The 19726-nt window shown below is 38.9% G+C and overlaps 1 protein-coding gene across 1 annotated transcript in view; it reads left to right on the top strand.

Annotated features, from left to right (window-relative positions):
- Positions 1–19726, top strand: part of LOC126072202 (zinc finger protein OZF-like) — a 52645-nt gene that overhangs the window by 17515 nt on the left and 15404 nt on the right. Inside the window, 1 exon segment of the mRNA XM_049877022.1 lies at positions 19357–19480. Within this exon segment, the coding sequence (XP_049732979.1) occupies positions 19357–19480 (124 nt within the window).

The following is a 19726-nucleotide window of genomic DNA, read 5'->3' as shown; positions in this document are numbered from 1 at the left end:
CTCAGTGAGATGGACTGATGCAGTGGCTACAACAATGAGCTCAAACATAGCAACAATTGTGAGAATGGTGCAGGACCGAGCAGTGTTTCATTCTGCTGTCCATAGCACCGCTATGATTCTGAACCACCTTGAGGGCACCTAACAACAACAAGTGGGCATGAATTAATACCTCATTGTGGTTTTGACCTCTATTTCCCTGCTATCTAATGAAGTTGAACATCCTTTCTCATGCTTTTGTATATCTTCTCTGGGAAGATGTCTACTTATTTGCCCATTTTTAAAATGGGTTGTTTGTCGTTTTATTGTTGTAGGAAACTTTGTATCTGTGGCTAGTAAACTGTCTTCAGATAATAAATTTGCAGGTATTTTCTCGCATTCAGGAAATTGTCTTTTCACTTTCTTGATAATGCCCCTTGATGCGCAAAATTTTTCATTTTGGTTCAAGTGTGATTTATCCATTTTTTATTTGGCTGCTTGTTCTTTTGGTGTCATATCTAAGGATCCACTGCCAAATTCAATGTTGTGAAGATTTACCCATATGTTTCCTTCTATGAACTTTACGGTATTAATTCTTATATTTAGATCAATGATCTATTATGAGATAATTTTTTTATATGATGGAGCCCTTGGGTGGTACAACCTATTAACTGCTCAGCTACTCATCAAAAGATTGGTGCTTCAGATCCACCCAGGAGCACCTCAGAAGAAAGACCTGTCAATCTGCTTCTGAAAGATCACAGCCACTGAAAACCCTATGAAGCACAATTCTACTCTTACACACATGACGTCACCATGAGTTGAAAACAGCTTGAGTGCAACTGGTGGTTTTGGGGTCTTTTTTTTCCCCCCTTTCATTTGGTGTTATGAAGGGTCCAGCTTCATTCTTTTGTATATGGAAATCCAGTTGTCTCAGCACCTTTGTTGAGGAGAGTATTCTTTCCCCATTGAATGATGTTAGTGCCCTTATTGAAAATTAATTGACTGTAGATTGGGTTTATTTATGGACTGTCACTTCTGTTGCATTAGTTTGTATGTGTATCCTTATACCAGTGTGACACTGTTTTGATTAGTGTAGCTTTCTAAGTTTTAAAATCAGGAAATATGAGTCCCCTTACTTGGTTGGTCTTTTTCAGGATGGTTTTGTCTATTTGGGACCCTTTTTCAATTTGATATGAATTTGAGGATTTTCTAGGCCATTTTTTGCAAAAAAAGACTTGGCATTTTGATGGGGATGTGTATACTGCTTTGGTATATACTGACAATATTAAGTCTTCCAATCCATGAAGACAGAATGTCTTTGAATTTATTTAGGTCTTCGTTTTAGGCTGGGTTCTCTAGAGAAGCAAAACCAGTGAAGTATGTATTATATGTAGAGAGAGAGAGAGAAATTGAGGTTTATCCTCAAGGAAGTGGCTCACACAGTTGTAGAGGCTGGCAAGTCCCAAGTCCATGGCATCAGGCTGGAAGTTTCTCCTTACTCAGGTAGCTTCAGGGGCTGACAAACCCAAGATCAGTGGGTCAGATGGCGGGCTGCTGGCTCACAGGCTGCGGAGGCCGACGAATCCTAAGATCAGCAGGCAATACAAGAGGCTGCTAGCACAGGTCCCAAGAACTGGAGGTTAGACGATGACTACCTGGATGCAGGATACAGAGTGAGAGTGAGTCTTGCAGGAACATCCATTTCGATGGTGGAGGCAGGGCAAACACCCAAGGAAACTCCCCTACATCAAATCAGATCTGTGACTTAAGATGCTTTCTACACTAATCCTTTCTCATTAACATAAAAATATAACCTAATCTGTGTTAAAATAACCTAATCCTGCCTCATTAACATATAGAGGTTAGGATTTACAACACATCACAAAATGGAGGGTAGGTGTTAGTATATCAGATCACAAAATGGAGGAAACCACACAATACTGGAAATCATGGCCTAGCCAAGTTGATACACGTAACATTAACTGTCATACTCTTCATTAAGTTTTTTTTTAACAATATTTTCTAGTTTCCCATGTACAACTGTTTCATCTCCTTGATTAAATTTAGTCCTAGGTATTTTATTCTTTTAGATGTTATTATAAATGGAATGTTTTCTTCATTTTCTTTTCAGCTTGTTGATTAATGGTGTACAGAAACACAACTGATTTTTACATGTTAACATTGTGCCCTGCAAATTTGTTGAAATCCTTTTTAGATCCAGTAGCATTCTTGTGGGTTTTTTTTTTTTGGATTTTCTATCTATATGATTATGTCATCTGTAATTAGAGGTATTTTTATTTCCTGTAAAAATTGGATGTCTTTTATTTTACCTACCTCATTTCTCTGGCTGTAATGTCCAGTACAGCGTTGAAAGTTTTTGTTAGGTGTTGTCGAATCAGTTCCGACTCACAGCGAGCCCATGTATGACAGAATGAAACACTGCCCAGTCCTGCACACTCCTCACAGTTGTTGCTATGCTTGACCCCATTGTTGCACCCACTGTGTCAGTCCATCTTGTTCAGGGTCTTCCTCTCTTTCATTGTCCCTCTACTTTACCAAGCATGATGGCCTTCTCTATGGATTGATCCCTCCTGACAATATGTCCAAAGTAAGCAAGACAAAGTCTGGCCATCCTCACTTTTAAGGAGCATTTTGGCTCCTTTGAACAATGTTGAATAGTACTGGTGAAACCAGTCATCATTATCTTGTTCTTGATCTTAGCAGGGAAGCTTTTATCCTTTGACAATGGAATATGATGCTAGTCACTGCTGTCAAGTCAATTCTAACTCATAGCAACCCTCTAGGACAGTGTGGAACTGCCCCATAGGGTTTCCAAGGCAGTACATCTTTTTTTTTTTTTTTTTTTTAATAGCTTTCATAAATTAGATTTTGTCCTGGTCAGGTTGTGCTAACATCCCCAGTATTGCATACTGTCATACCCATGGGGTTTCCAAGTCTGTAAATCTTTATGTAAGTTGACTTCCCCATGTTCTCCCAAGGAGCGGCTGATGGATTGAAGCACTGCCCTTTTGATTAACAGCCAAGTGCTTAACCACTGTGTCACCAGAGCTCCTTAATATGCTAGTTTTGGGGTTTTTGTGAATGCTTATTATATGAAGGAATTCCCCTTTGATTCCTAGTATGTTGAGTGTTTTTATCATCAAAGTGTGTTGGATTTTGTGAAATAAATTTCTCTTCATCAGTTGAAATCATCATGTAAGTTTTTTTTCGTGTTATTGATTTGGTGTATGCATTGGATTTTATGGGGAAAATATTAAACAATGCAGGAAGCATCAGAAGAAGATGGAAAGAATGCAGAGTCACTGTGCCAAAAAGGATTGGTCAGCATTCACCCATTTCAGGACATATGATCAGGAACCCATGGTACTGAAGGAAGAAATCCAAGCTGCACTGAAGGCATTGGTGAAAAACAAGGCTTCAGGAATTGATGGAATACCAACTGAGATGTTTCATCAGACGGATGCAGTGCTGGCAGGGCTGACTCATCTGTGCCAAGAAATTTGGAAGGCAGCTACCTGGCCATCCAACTGAAAGAGATCCATATTTATGCCTGTTTCCAAGAAAGGTGATCCAACCAGATGCAGAAATTATTGAATAATATCATTTATATCTCATGCAAGCAAAATTTTTGTGAAGATTATTCAAAAGCGGCTGCAGCAGTATATCAACAGGGAACTCCCAGAAATTCAAGCCAGATTCGGAAGAGGGCGTGGAATGAGGGATATCATTGCTGATGTCAGATGGATCCTGGCTGAAAGCGGAGGATACCAGAAAGATGTTTACTGTGTTTTATTGTTTATTCTAAGGCATTTGACTGTGTGGATCATAATAAATTGTGGATAGCATTGCAGGGAATGGGAGTTTCAGAACACTTAATCGTGCTCATGAGGAATCTGTACATGGATCAAGAGGCAGTTATTCGAACAGAATAAGGGGATACTGCATGGTTTAAAGTTAGTAAAGGTGTTCATCAGGGTTGTATCCTTTCACCGTACCTAATCAGTCTGTATGCTGAGCAAATAATCCAAAAACTGGACTATATAAAGAACAACAGGGCTTCAGGATTGGAGGAAAACTTCATTAACAACCTGCAATATACAGATGACACGACCTTGATTGCTGAAAGTGAAGAGGATTTGAAGCACATACTGATAAAGATCAGAAACCACAGCCTTCAGTATGGATTACATCTCAGCATAAAAATCCTCACAACTGGACCAATAAGCAACATCATGATAAACAGAGGAAATATTGAGGTTGTCAAGAATTTCGTTTTACTTGGATCCACAATCAGCACCCATGGAAGCAGCATTCAAGAAATCAAAAGACACATCGCATTGGGCAAATTGGCTGCAAGTGATCTCTTTGAAGTGTTAAAAAGAAATATGTCACCTTGAGGACTGAGGTGTACCTGACCCAAGCCATGGTGTTTTCAGTTGCCTCATATGCATGTGAGGGTGGACAATGAATAAGGAAGATCGAAGAATTGACACCTTTGAGTTGTGGTGTTGGCGAAAAGTATTGAATATACTCTGGACTGCCAAAAGAATGAACAAGCCTGTCTTGGAAGAAGTACAACCAGAATGCTCCTTAGAAGCAAGAATGGCAAGACTTCGTCTCACATACTTTGGACATGTCATCAGGACTCCTGAAGAAGGATATCATGCTTGGTAAAGTAGTAGATCAGCAAAAAAAAAAAAAGGGAGACCCTGTGGATTGACACAGTGGCTGCAACAGTGGGCTCAAGCATAGCAACAATTGTGAGGATGGGGCAGAACCAGGCAGTGTTTCATTCTGTTGTGCATAGGGTCACTATGAGTCAGAAGCAACTCAACAGCACCTAACAACAACATACACTGATTTTCTAATGTTTAACTATCCTTGCTTCTGGTCTAAACCCCACTTGGTCAGTGATGCATAGTTCTCTTAATACACTTTTGAGTTTAGTTTTCTAGTATTTTGTTGAGTATTTTTGCTTCTATATTCATGGGGGAGATTGGTCTGACATTTGTTGTTGTTGTTTTCCTGGTCATGTATGTATCTGGCTTTGGTATCAGAATAATGCTCACCTCACAGAATGAGTTAGGACATGTTTCCTCTTCTATATTTAAAGGAGTTTGAGAAGAATTGATGGATATTCTTCTTTAAATGTTGCCTAGAATATAGCAGTGAAGCCATCGAGTCCTCATCTTTTCATTGTTGGGATGATGTTGATTACTGATTCAGTCTCTTTACTTGTTACAGTTCTGTTGAAATTTTCTATTTCTTCTTGAATCAATTTAGGTAATTTGTGTGTTTCTAGGAATTTTGCTTTTGTCTAGATTATCTCATTTGTTGGTGTACAGTTGTTCATCGTGTTCTCTTATAATCTTTTTCATTTCTATATGATCAACACTAATATTTCCACATTCATTTCTGATTATTTGCCTCTTCTCTCTTTGTTTGGTCAATCTAGATAAAGGTTGTCCATTTTATTGATCTTCTCAGAAATCCAAGTTCTTGTTTTGTTTATTCTGTCAATTGCTTCTCTATTCTGTATTTCATTTATCTGCATTATAGTCTTAATTATTTCTGTCTGTCTGGTATCTTTGGGCCTATTTTACTCTTTTTCTGTTTCTTCGAGTTGTGATGTTAGGTTAGGATTTGAGAGGTCTTTTGTAATACAGGCATTTAGTGCTATAAACTTCCGTCTGAACACTGTCTTCGCTCCATCCCCTGTGTTTTGGAAAGTTTTGCTTTTTTTGAATTCATCTCTCAGTGTTTTCTAATTTCCCTTGTGATTTATCTTATCACTTATTGGTTATTTAATACTGTGTTTAATTCCCACATATTTGCAAAATTTCTTCTTTTCCTTTATTGCTTTTTAGTTTCATTGCATTATGGTCAGCTAAGATAGTTTATGATTTCAGTCTTTTTGAATGTATCAAGACTTGGTTTTTGACCTACCACATGGTCTATCTTGGAAGATGATCTGTTTGCACTAGTGTAAAATGTGTATGCTGCTGTTGTTGGCGTGAAATGTTCTGTATGTCTATGAAGTCTAGTTGCTTAATATTGTTACTCAAATCCTCTTATTTTCATATTGATCTTCTGTCTAGATATTGTGTCCATTATCGAAAGTGATACATTGAAATCTCCATCTCTGAACTGTCTATTTTCCATTCAATTCTGTCATTTTTTGTTTTGTTTCCTTTTTCATTTCCCTTTGGGTATGTTTTTTAGATGTTTTCTTTGTGATTACCATGAAAATTACATTTAACATCCTGGATTAATAACAGGTGAAATTAAATTATTACCATCTTAATTTTAATAGTATATAAAAGGTTTGGTTCTATATAGCTCCATCTCCCTGCCTTAAGTTTTGTTCTCACAAATTACATCTTCATCTGTTTTGTCTTAAATAACATATATTTACAAATATTTTGTACATTTTTTTATTTTAATCATGTATGACGTAAAAGACAAGCCCCGGTGGCCCAGTGGTTAAGTGCTTAGCTGCTAAATGAAAGGTTGGCAGTTCAAACTCACCAGCCGGTTTGTGGTAGGAAGATGTGGCAGTTATCTTCTGTAAAGATTGACAGCCTTGGAAACCTTATGGGGCAGTTCTACTCTGTCCTGCAGTGTTGCTGTGAGTCAGAATCAACTCGACTGCTGTGTATTGTGACATAAAAAGTACAGTAATACTGGCTTTTATATTTTCACATTTAAATGCCTTTACTTGTTTATACAGCCTCCTATTACTGTCTAGTGTTTTTTCTACCCTAAAGGACTCTCTTCAGCAATTTTCTAAGACAAGTCTAGTCTAGTGGGAACCAGCTCCCTAAGTTTTTGTTTATCAGGATATGTTTTAATTTCACCCTCATTTGTAAAGAACAATTTTGGCAGATACAGAGTTTTTAGTTGACAGGCTTTTTTTTTTTTTTTTCTTCTTTTAGCACTTTAAATACGTCATCACACTACCTTCAGGTCTCAATGATATCTGTTAATTTTCTTGAGAATCCTTCATGTGTTATTTCTTTTGCATTTTTAAAGATTCTCTATTTTGGCTGGAAACCCTGGTGGCGTAGTGGTTAACTGCTATGGCTGCTAACCAAAGGGTCGGCAGTTCAAATCTGCCATATACTCCTTGGAAACTCTATGGGGCAGTTCTGCTCTGTCCTGTAGGGTTGCTATGAGTCAGAATCGACTTGACGGCGCTGGGTTTTGTTTTGTTTGTTTGTTTTCTATTTTGGCTTTTGACAGTTGAATTACACTTTCTGTTTGGGTAGATCTCTTTGAGTTATTCCTTCATTGTGCTTTTCGGATTTGCAGATTCATGTCTTTCATAAAATTTGGGACAATTTCAGCCATTCTTTCTATAAATACCCTTTTTGCCCCTTTCTCTCTCACTTGCCTTTTGGGTACATCTGTAATGCATGTGTTGGTCTACTTGATGGTGTTCTGCAAAGCCATCTGGCTTTGTTCACCTTCATTCTTTTTTCTTTCTGTTCATCAGACAATAATTTTAGTTGTCTTATACTCAAGTTTGGGAAACCCTGGTGGAACAGTGGTTAAAAGCCACAGCTGCTAACCAAAAGGTCAGCAGTTCAAATCCACCAGGCGTTCCTTGGAAACTTTGTGGGGCAGTTCTACTCTGTCCTCTAGGGTCGCTATGAGTCAGAATCAACTTGATGGCAAGTTTGGTTTTTTTTTTTTTAATATCCAAGTTCACTGATTCTTTCTTCTACTCACTGACATGCTATTTAACTCCTCTAGTGAATTTTTCATTTTAGTTATTGTACTTTTCAATTCCAAAATTTGTTTGGTTCCTTTGTATAATTCATATCTCTTTCTTGATAATTTCATTTTCTTGTTCTCATAAGTTGCTGATCCCATATGTGTGGTAGAACTGCTCCATAGGGTTTTCAAGGCTGTGACCCTTTGGAAACAGATTGCCGGGCCTGTCTTCTGAGGTGCTTCTGGGTGGGTTCATACTGACAAACTTTCAGCTAATAGTTAAGCATTTAACCTTTTGCACCACCCAGGGACTCCTCTCATTTTGCTAGTACATTGCTTTCCTTTAGTTCTTTTTCCATGTTTTCCTTTAGCTCTTTCTTCCTAGCCCACTCGGACTACGCGCTGCCACCACTATAAGACTGCCACCTAACCAGGGAGCAGTTGAGGCATGGACAAGAAGAAAATTCCACAAAGCCTTCCTACCGTTTTGAAGTCACCTTTTCCTTGTTGCTGTGTTTGTTTAGTTGCTGTAAATCTTTCACTGGTTCTGAAGTTCTTATAAAGCTGAACATTTTTTTTTTTTAATGTGTGTGTGTGTTCCTAGTGGACAGAGTGTGGAACTACTTACGTCACCCTCCTGCTGACCTATGTCCCATTGCTCTCCATCCCTTTACTTTTTTTTTTTTTTTTTTTTATAATAACTTTTATTAAGCTTCAAGTGAACGTTTACAAATCCAATCAGTCTGTCACATATAAGTTTACATACATCTCACTCCCTACTCCCACTTACTCTCCCCGTCTTGAGTCAGCCCTTTCAGTCTCTCCTTTCTTGACAATTTTGCCGGCTTCCCTCTCTCTCTATCCTCCCATCCCCCCTCCAGACAAGAGTTGCCAACACAATCTCAAGTGTACACCTGATATAATTAGCTCACTCTTCATCAGCGTCTCTCTCCCACCCGCTGACCAGTCCCTTTCATGTCTGATGAGTTGTCTTCAGGGATGGTTCCTGTCCTGTGTCAACAGAAGGTCTGGAGAGCATGACCGCCGGGATTCCTCCAGTCTCAGTCAGACCATTAAGTTTGGTCTTCTTATGAGAATTTGGGGTCTGCATCCCACTGCTCTCCTGCTCCCTCAGGGGTCCTCTGCTGAGCTCCCTGTCAGGGCAGTCATCGATTGTGGCCGGGCACCAACTAGTTCTTCTGGTCTCAGGATGATGTAGGTCTCTGGTTCATGTGGCCCTTTCTGTCTCTTGGGCTCTTAGTTGTCATGTGGGCTTGGTGTTCTTCATTTTCCTTTGCTCCAGGTGGGTTGAGACCAATTGCTGCATCTTAGATGGCTGCTTGTTAGCATTTAAGACCCCAGACGCCACATTTCAAAGTGGGATGCAGAATGATTTCATAATAGAATTATTTTGCCAATTGACTTAGAAGTCCCCGCAAACCATGTTCCCCAGACCCCCGCGCTTGCTCCGCTGAGCTTTGAAGCATTCATTTTATCCCGGAAACTTCTTTGCTTTTGGTCCAGTCCAATTGAGCTGACCTTCCATGTATTGAGTGTTGTCTTTCCCTTCACCTAAAGCAGTTCTTATCTACTGATTAATCAATAAAAAAACCCTCTCCCACCCTCCCTCCCTCCCCCCCTCGTAACCACAAAAGTATGTGTTCTTCTCAGGTTTACTATTTCTCAAGATCTTATAATAGTGGTCTTATACAGTATTTGTCCTTTTGCCTCTGACTCATTTCGCTCAGCATAATGCCTTCCAGGTTCCTCCATGTTATGAAATGTTTCAGAGATTCGTCACTGTTCTTTATCGATGCGTAGTATTCCATTGTGTGAATATACCACAATTTATTTACCCATTCATCCGTTGATGGACACCTTGGTTGCTTCCAACTTTTTGCTATTGTAAACAGAGCTGCAATAAACATGGGTGTGCATATATCTGTTTGTATGAAGGCTCTTGTATCTCTAGGGTATATTCCGAGGAGTGGGATTTCTGGGTTGTATGGTAGTTCTATTTCTAACTGTTTAAGATAACGCCAGATAGATTTCCAAAGTGGTTGTACCATTTTACATTCCCACCAGCAGTGTATGAGAGTTCCAATCTCTCCGCAGCCTCTCCAACATTTATTATTTTGTGTTTTTTGGATTAATGCCAGCCTTGCTGGTGTGAGATGGAATCTCATCGTAGTTTTAATTTGCATTTCTCTAATGGCTAATGATCGAGAGCATTTTCTCATGTATCTGTTGGCTGCCTGAATATCTTCTTTAGAGAAATGTGTGTTCATATCCTTTGCCCACTTCTTGATTGGGTTGTTTGTCTTTTTGTGGTTGAGTTTTGACAGAATCATGTAGATTTTAGAGATCAGGCGCTGGTCGGAGATGTCATAGCTGAAAATTCTTTCCCAATCTGTAGGTGGTCTTTTTACTCTTTTGGTGAAGTCTTTAGATGAGCATAGGTGTTTGATTTTTAGGAGCTCCCAATTATCGGGTTTCTCTTCATCATTTTTGGTAATGTTTTGTATTCTGTTTATACCTTGTATTAGGGCTCCTAGGGTTGTCCCAATTTTTTCTTCCATGATCTTTATCGTTTTAGTCTTTATGTTTAGGTCTTTGATCCACTTGGAGTTAGTTTTTGTGCATGGTGTGAGGTATGGGTCCTGTTTCATTTTTTTGCAAATGGATATCCAGTTATGCCAGCACCATTTGTTAAAAAGGCTGTCTTTTCCCCAGTTAATTGACACTGGTCCTTTGTCAAATATCAGCTGCTCATACGTGGATGGATCTATGTCTGGGTTCTCAATTCTGTTCCATTGGTCTATGTGTCTGTTGTTGTACCAATACCAGGCTGTTTTGACTACTGTGGCTGTATAATAGGTTCTGAAGTCAGGTAAGGTGAGGCCTCCCACTTTCTTCTTCTTTTTCAGTAGTGCTTTGCTTATCCGGGGCTTTTTTCCCTTCCATATGAAATTGGTGATTTGTTTCTCTATCCCCTTAAAATATGACATTGGAATTTGGATCGGAAGTGCGTTAAATGTATAGATGGCTTTTGGTAGAATAGACATTTTTACTATGTTAAGTCTTCCTATCCATGAGCAAGGTATGTTTTTCCACTTAAGTATGTCCTTTTGAATTTCTTGTAGTAGAGCTTTGTAGTTTTCTTTGTATAGGTCTTTTACATCCTTGGTAAGATTTATTCCTAAGTATCTTATCTTCTTGGGGGCTACCGTGAATGGTATTGATTTGGTTATTTCCTCTTCGGTGTTCTTTTTGTTGATGTAGAGGAATCCAAGTGATTTTTGTATGTTTATTTTATAACCTGAGACTCTGCCAAACTCTTCTATTAGTTTCAGTAGTTTTCTGGAGGATTCCTTAGGGTTTTCTGTGTATATAATCATGTCATCTGCAAATAGTGATAACTTTACTTCTTCCTTGCCAATCCGGATACCTTTTATTTCTTTGTCTAGCCTGATTGCCCTGGCTAAGACTTCCAACACGATGTTGAATAAGAGCGGTGATAAAGGGCATCCTTGTCTGGTTCCCGTTCTCAAGGGAAATGCTTTCAGGTTCTCTCCATTTAGAGTGATATTGGCTGTTGGCTTTGCATAGATGCCCTTTATTATGTTGAGGAATTTTCCTTCAATTCCTATTTTGGTAAGAGTTTTTATCATAAATGGGTGTTGGACTTTGTCAAATGCCTTTTCTGCATCAATTGATAAGATCATGTGGTTTTTGTCTTTTGTTTTATTTATGTGATGGATTACATTAATGGTTTTTCTGATATTAAACCAGCCTTGCATACCTGGTATAAATCCCACTTGATCAGGGTGAATTATTTTTTTGATGTGTTGTTGGATTCTATTGGCTAGAATTTTGTTGAGGATTTCTGCATCAATGTTCATGAGGGATATAGGTCTATAATTTTCTTTTTTTGTAATGTCTTTACCTGGTTTTGGTATCAGGGAGATGGTGGCTTCATAGAATGAGTTGGGTAGTATTCCGTCATTTTCTATGCTTTGGAATACCTTTAGTAGTAGTGGTGTTAACTCTTCTCTGAAAATTTGGTAGAACTCTGCAGTGAAGCCGTCCGGGCCAGGACTTTTTTTTGTTGGGAGTTTTTTGATTACCGTTTCAATCTCTTTTTTTGTTATGGGTCTATTTAGTTGTTCTGCTTCTGAATGTGTTAGTTTAGGTAGGTAGTGTTTTTCAAGGAATTCATCCATTTCTTCTAGGTTTTCAAATTTGTTAGAGTACAATTTTTCATAATAATCTGAAATGATTCTTTTAATTTCATTTGGTTCTGTTGTGATGTGGTCCTTCTCATTTCTTATTCGGGTTATTTGTTTCCTTTCCTGTATTTCTTTAGTCAGTCTAGCCAATGGTTTATCAATTTTGTTAATTTTTTCAAAGAACCAGCTTTTGGCTTTGTTAATTCTTTCAATTGTTTTTCTGTTCTCTAATTCATTTAGTTCAGCTGTAATTTTTATTATTTGTTTTCTTCTGGTGCCTGATGGATTCTTTTGTTGCTCACTTTCTATTTGTTCAAGTTGTAGGGACAGTTCTCTGATTTTGGCTCTTTCTTCTTTTTGTATGTGTGCATTTATTGATATAAATTGACCTCTGAGCACTGCTTTTGCTGTGTCCCAGAGGTTTTGATAGGAAGTATTTTCATTCTCGTTGCTGTCTATGAATTTCCTTATTCCCTCCTTGATGTCTTCTATAACCCAGTCTTTTTTCAGGAGGGTATTGTTCATTTTCCAAGTATTTGATTTCTTTTCCCTCGTTCTTCTGTTATTGATCTCTAGTTTTATTGCCTTGTGGTCTGAGAAGATGCTTTGTAATATTTCCATGTTTTGGACTCTGCAAAGGTTTGTTTTATGACCTAATATATGGTCTATTCTAGAGAATGTTCCATGTGCGCTAGAAAAAAAAGTATATTTTGCAGCAGTTGGGTGGAGAGTTCTGTATAAGTCAATGAGATCAAGTTGGTTGATTGTTGTAATTAGATCTTCCGTGTCTCTGTTGAGCTTCTTACTGGATGTCCTGTCCTTCTCCGAAAGGGGTGTGTTGAAGTCTCCTACTATAATTGTGGAGGTATCTATCTCGCTTTTCAGTTCTGTTAAAATTTGATTTATATATCTTGCAGCCCTGTCATTGGGTGCGTAAATATTTAATATGGTTATGTCTTCCTGATCAATTGTCCCTTTTATCATTATATAGTGTCCTTCTTTATCCTTTGTGGTGGATTTAAGTCTAAAGTCTATTTTGTCAGAAATTAATATTGCTACTCCTCTTCTTTTTTGCTTATTGTTTGCTTGATATACTTTTTTCCATCCTTTGAGTTTTAGTTTGTTTGTGTCTCTAAGTCTAAGGTGTGTCTCTTGTAGGCAGCATATAGATGGATCGTGTTTCTTTATCCAGTCTGTGACTCTCTGTCTCTTTATTGGTGCATTTAGTCCATTTACATTCAGGGTAATTATAGATAAATAAGTTTTTAGTGCTGTCATTTTGATGCCTTTTTATGTGTGTTGTTGACAATTTCATTTTTCCACATACTTTTTTGTGCTGAGGCGTTTTTCTTAGTAAATTGTGAGATCCTCACTTTCATAGTGTTTGACTTTATGTTAGTTGAGTCGTTACGTTTTTCTTGGTTTTTGTCTTGAGTTATAGAGTTGTTATACCTTTTTGTGGTTACCTCATTATATACCCCTATTTTTCTAAGTAAAAACCTAACTTGTATTGTTCTATATCGCCTTGTATCACTCTCCATATGGCAGTTCAATGCCTCCTGTATTTAGTCCCTCTTTTTGATTATTGTGATCTTTTACCTATTGACTTCCATGATTCCCTGTTATGTGTATTTTTTTTTAATTAATCTTAATTTGTTTGTTTTTGTGATTTCCCTATTTGAGTTGATATCAGGACGTTCTGTTTTGTGACCTTGTGTTGTGCTGATATCTGATATTATTGGTTCTCTGACCAAACAATATCCTTTAGTATTTCTTGTAGCTTTGGTTTGGTTTTTGCAAATTCTCTAAACTTGTGTTTGTCTGTAAATATCTTAATTTCGCCTTCATATTTCAGAGAGAGTTTTGCTGGATATATGATCCTTGGTTGGCAGTTCTTCTCCTTCAGTGTTCTGTATATGTCGTCCCATTCCCTTCTTGCCTGCATGGTTTCTGCTGAGTAGTCAGAACATATTCTTATTGATTCTCCCTTGAAGGAAACCTTTCTTTTCTCCCTGGCTGCTTTTAAAATTTTCTGTTTATCTTTGGTTTTGGTGAGTTTGATGATAATATGTCTTGGTGTTTTTCTTTTTGGATCAATCTTAAATGGGGTTCGATGAGCATCTTGGATAGATATCCTTTCGTTTTTCATGATGTCAGGGAAGTTTTCTGTCAGAAGTTCTTCAACTATTTTCTCTGTGTTTTCTGTCCCCCTTCCCTGTTCTGGGACTCCAATCACCCGCAGGTTATCCTTCTTGATAGAGTCCCACATAATTCTTAGGGTTTCTTCATTTTTTTTAATTCTTTTATCTGATTTTTTTTCAGCTATGTTGGTGTTGATTCCCTGGTCCTCCAGATGTCCCAGTCTGCATTCTAATTGCTCGAGTCTGCTCCTCTGACTTCCTAGTGTGTTGTCTAATTCTGTTATTTTATTGTTAATCTTTTGGATTTCTACATGTTGTCTCTCTATGGATTCTTGCAACTTATTAATTTTTCCAGTATGTTCTTGAATAATCTTTTTGAGTTCTTCAACAGTTTTATCAGTGTGTTCCTTGGCTTTTTCTGCAGATATCCTAATTTCATTTGTGATATCATTAAGCATTCTGTAAATTAGTTTTTTATATTCTGTATCTGATAATTCCAAAATTGTATCTTCATTTGGGAAAGATTTTGATTCTTTTGTTTGGGGAGTTGGAGAAGCTGTCACGGTCTGCTTCTTTAAGTGGTTTGATATGGATTGTTGTCTCCGAGCCATCACTGGGAAACTAGTTTTTCCAGAAAATCCGCTAAAAAAAAACTGCAGTCAGATCCCTATCAGAGTTCTCCCTCTGGCTCAGGCTATTCAGATGTTAATGAAGCCGCCTGGGGAGGGTGGGGGAGGGAACAGAGAGATAGGAGAGTAGCACCTCAGAATATAGCCAGAGTTGCTTGTCTTGCTTGGAAAGACTATTATATCTGAGATTCCCGCGGGCGCGTCGCCTATGTGTGCTGTCTGTGTGGAGATTGCCCCCGGGGGGTCTGGCCCGCTGGAGTCACGGTCAGATCCTCCGCTTCCAGCCCCACGCCCAGCGTCAAGGCTCCCCTACTGGGATGGTGCACTCTCGACTCCAAAATCAGTCGCTGCCTCCCGGGGACTTCTCGTCCCTCCAGCCGCGTGGCCGTGCCGCCCCCGTGAACCAGGTGGGCCCCCTCCCGGGGTTAGTTCAGATGGGTGGAGTAGCTCCCCGTGCTTGTGCCGCGACCGAGTGTCCCGGCTGGAACGCTGTTCTCCCCGCTCCAATACCAGTCGCTGCCTCCCGGGGACTTCTCCTACCGGCTGCGTCCCACGCCGCCCGCGCGACCCGGATGGTCACCTTCCCGGGGTTAGTTCAGGGGGTGGAGCAACTCTCCGTGTTTATGGCGTACCTGCGTGCAGTCCAAATCCCTGTGGGACGGTTCCCCGGCTCGGGTGCTGCTCTTTCTGCTCCAAGATCAGTCACTGCCTCCCGGGGACTTCTCCTAACGGCTGCGTCCCACGCCGCCCGTGGAACCGGCTAGTCCCCCTCCCGGGGTTAGTTCAGGGGGGTGGAGCAGGTCTCTGTGCTTGTGCCGTACCTGACTGGTATGCTGGCTCCAGGCTCTGGAAACAATCGCTGCTTCCCCGTATTAGTTCGTTCTCCGTCTCTAAATCTGTGTTTGTTGTTCAGGGTTCGTAGATTGTTATGTATGTGATCGATTCACTTGTTTTTCCGTGTCTTTGTTGTAAGAGGGATCCGAGATAGCGTCTGCCTAGTCCGCCATCTTGGCTCCGCCTCTCCATCCCTTTACTTTTAACATTTGTTTCTTTATATATAATGGGGATTTCTTGTAGATAAAATTCTATATTGTTTTATTTAGATAAAGTGATTGTTGGTATAGTTTTATTAGTATCTACCTTATTTGTAACTCTTTTCTATTTTTTGCCCTTTCTTTCTGTTTTTGTCTTCCATTTTTTCCTCCCTTATCCTGTTTAAATTGAGCATTTTCTGTGATTCCATTTTCTCTCCACTCTTGTTGTTAGGTGCCATCAAGTTGGTGCTGACTAATAACAATCCCATGCACAAAAGAACAAAACACCACCCAGTCCTGCGCCATCCTCACAATCATTGCTATGCATGAGCCCATTGTTGCAGCCACTGTGTCAATCCATCTCATTGAGGATCTTCCTCTTTTTTGCTAACCCTCCACCTTATCAAACATGATGTCCGTCTCCAGGGACTGATCCTTCCTGATAACATGTCCAAAGTATGTAATACTAAGTCTTGCCATCCTTGCTTCTAAGGAGTATTCTGGTTGTACTTCTTCCAAGACAGATTTGTTTGCTCTTTTGGGAGTCCATGGTATATTCAGTATTCTTTGCCAACACCACAATTCAAAGACATCAGTTCTTCTTTGGTCTTTATTCACTGTCCAGCTTTCACATGCATATGAGGCGATTCAAAACACCAAGGCTTGGGTGCAGCCAATTTGCCCAATCCTGTGACACAACCTTGCTTGCTGGAAGTGAAGAGGACTTGAAGCACTTACTGATGAAACTCAAAGACCACAGCCTTCAGTGTAGATTACACCTCAACATAAAGAAAACAGAAATTCTCACAACTGGACCAAGAAGCCACCTCATGATAAATGGAGAAAAGATTGACGTTGTGAAGGATTTTATTTTACTTGGATCCACAATCAACACCCATGGAAGCAGCAGTCAAGAAATCAAAAGGCACATTGCATTGGGCAGATCTGCTGCAAAGGACCTCTTTAAAGTGTTGAAAAGCAAAGATGTCACCTTGAGGACAAATGTGCACCTGACCCAAACCATGGTATTTTCAGTCCCCTCATACACATGTGAAAGCTGGAGAGTGAATAAGGAAGATGGAAGAAGAATTGATTCCTTTGAATTGTGTTGGCAAAGAATATTCAGTATACCATGGACTGCCAAAAGAACGAACAAATCTGTCTTGGAAGAAGTACAAGCAGAGTGCTTCTTAGAAGCAAGGATGGCAAGACTGCATCTTACATACTTTGGACATGTTGTCAGGAGGGATCAGTCCATGGAGAATGACATCATGCGTGGTAAAGGACAGGGTCAGCAGCAAAGAGGAAGACCTCATTGAAAAGGATTGACACAGTGTCTGCAACAGTGGGCTCAAGCATAACAACGATTGTAAGAATGGTACAGGACCAGCCAGTTTCGTTCTGTGGTACATGGGGTCGCTATGAGTCAGAACCGACTAGATGGCACCTAACAACTAACAAAAACGACATGCGTCTTTTGATTTCTTGACTGCTGCTTCCATGGGTGTTGATTATGGATCCAAGTAAAATGAAATCCTTGACAACCTCAGTCTTTTCTCTGTTTATCACGATGTTGCATATTGGTCCAGTTGTGAGAACCAGCTACAACCAGCAACAACAATTATAGATTTAATCTGTATGTGGAGGTGTAATCCATACTGAAGGCTGTGGTCTGATCTTCATCAGTAAGTGCTTCAAGTCTTGTTCACTTTCAGCAAGGAAGGTTGTATCATCCACATATTGCAGGTTGTTAATGAGTCTTCCTCCAATCCTGATGCCCCATTCTTCTTCATATAGTCCAGCTTCTCAGATTATCTCCACTCTTAGCATATAAATAATATTTCTTGTTTTACTTTTTCAGTGATTATGCTAGAGTTTGTGGTATATACTTGTAATTAATTCAGTATACTTTAAAATTACACTGTACCTCTTTTTTGGTAGTGTAAGTATCTTAAAACAGTATTCCCAGTTCTTTCCCTCTTGTCCATTATAACATTGCTATTTTTCATTTTACTTACCACTACATTATCACTGAATCTATTATGGCTATTATTATTTAAACAAATTGTTATCTATTAGATGAATTAAGCATAAGAAAGATAAAATATTTCATTTTACCTCCATATCTTTTTTCTCTAATGCTGTTTCATCCTTCTTACACATCCAAGTTTCTGACCTATATCATTTTCCTTCTTACCTGTTAAGACCTTTTTTTAACATTTCCTGCAAGACAGGTATACTGGTAGCAAACTCTTTCAATATTTGTTAGTCTGTGAGTGCCTTATTTTTTCTTTACTTTAAAGGATAATTTTCCTAGATGTAGAATTCTAGGTTGGTTGTTCTTTCAATCCTGTAATATTTCATTCCACTGTCTTCTTGCTTGCATGGCTTCTGAAGACAAGTTGGCTGTACTTTATCTACCTCCTCTGTAAATGTGATTTTTTTCCTCTTTGACTTCTTTTCGATTTTCTTTTTGTGTGTGGTTTTCTACAGTTTAAATATGATATACCTAGGTGTAAATTTTTTGTATGTATCGTGCTTGTTGTTCTCTGAACTTCCAGATCAGTGGTTTAGGGTCTGTAATAAATTTCATAAAATTTTTAGCCATTATTACGTCAAATATTTAATTTCTCTCCTTCTGGTATTCTCATTACACATATGTTACAACTTGTGGTTCACAGTTTTTGGATATTCTATTCCACCACACCACCCCCTCTTTTTTTGTATTTTGGTTTTGCATATTTCTGTTGAACTATTTTAAAGCTCAGTGATTTTTTCCTTGACTGTATCCAATATATTGCTCATCCCACTAGAGTCATCGTTCATTTCTATTATGTTTTTGATTTCTAGGATTTCCTGTTGATTTTTCTTAAGAGTTTCCACCTCTCTGCTCACATATGATTTTGAAAATGATCTACTTTTTCAACTGCCCCATAGGGTTTCCAGGGAGTGACTTGTAGATTCAAATTGCCAACCTTTTAGGTTAGCAGCCAAGCTCTTAACCACAGTGGTGCCACCAGGGCACCATATGAATCATATTTGTATTAAATTCTCAGTTGTTAATTCTAAAATCTCTGACATATCTGAGTCTACTTCTGATACGTGCTTTTTCTTTTCAATCAATGGGAAAAGCTGCCAGTCCCTCAGTGTTTCCCAATTATTAGTAGCCTATCTTGCTTTCACCCTGCATTTCGTGTTTTGTTATTTATTCCAGTCAGCCTTGGCAAATTTGATTTTTTCCACAAAGAAATGATTATCTGAATGTGGAAATGGTCTTTCATTCACAGATGATTTCTTTCTCATCTGTTATGTTTTCTGCTTGTTCTGAACTATAAAAATAGAGAAGAATAAGACTAGATAGGTCATATACTATGGAGAGATAAGTTCAATGTGTCTTAAATGTTGTCAAGTCTATGACATAAGATGTCAACAGCCAGGAGGTAAATGCAGTCAGTGAAGGAATGTCACCAATGGCCAGAGTCCAGAGTAGAACACAGAACCTTGTGTGACCTCCCTGATTTCTCTACTCCTCAGGACTGTCAGCCTCACCCATCCTTTTGCACACATTGGGGAAGATGGCTGATCCAGAATATGTATGATGTTTTAGGACTCAGTGGTCTTTGAGGATGTGGCTGTGGCATTTACCCAGGAAGAGTGGGCTCTGCTGGATTTTTCTCAGAGGAAACTCTATAGAGATGTGATGATGGAAACCTTCAGGAACCTGGACTCAGGTAAAAATGGCTTCATTTTTCTTATTTAGTGAACAAATATATTGTACTCATCAACCTTTTTATAGGATTTGTGTTAAGGAATTGCAGCATATTGGCAAACATGTCAGGCATTTTTTCTGCCCTTATGAGGCTTAGACCCTAGTGGCTTCCCCATGAAAGTAAAAATCTGTGTACTGAATTGCCTAATTCTCTTATTAAAAGCTTTTAGGTTCTTTAAGTGTTGTAAGTGTAAGCATTGGCTTCAGG

The sequence above is a fragment of the Elephas maximus genome, chromosome 3 (assembly GCF_024166365.1).
Source record: "Elephas maximus indicus isolate mEleMax1 chromosome 3, mEleMax1 primary haplotype, whole genome shotgun sequence".
In the NCBI taxonomy this organism is placed as follows: Eukaryota; Metazoa; Chordata; class Mammalia; order Proboscidea; family Elephantidae; genus Elephas; species Elephas maximus.
The sequence above is the reverse complement of the archived record's forward strand: the minus strand, read 5'-3'. Positions and strand labels throughout refer to the sequence as shown.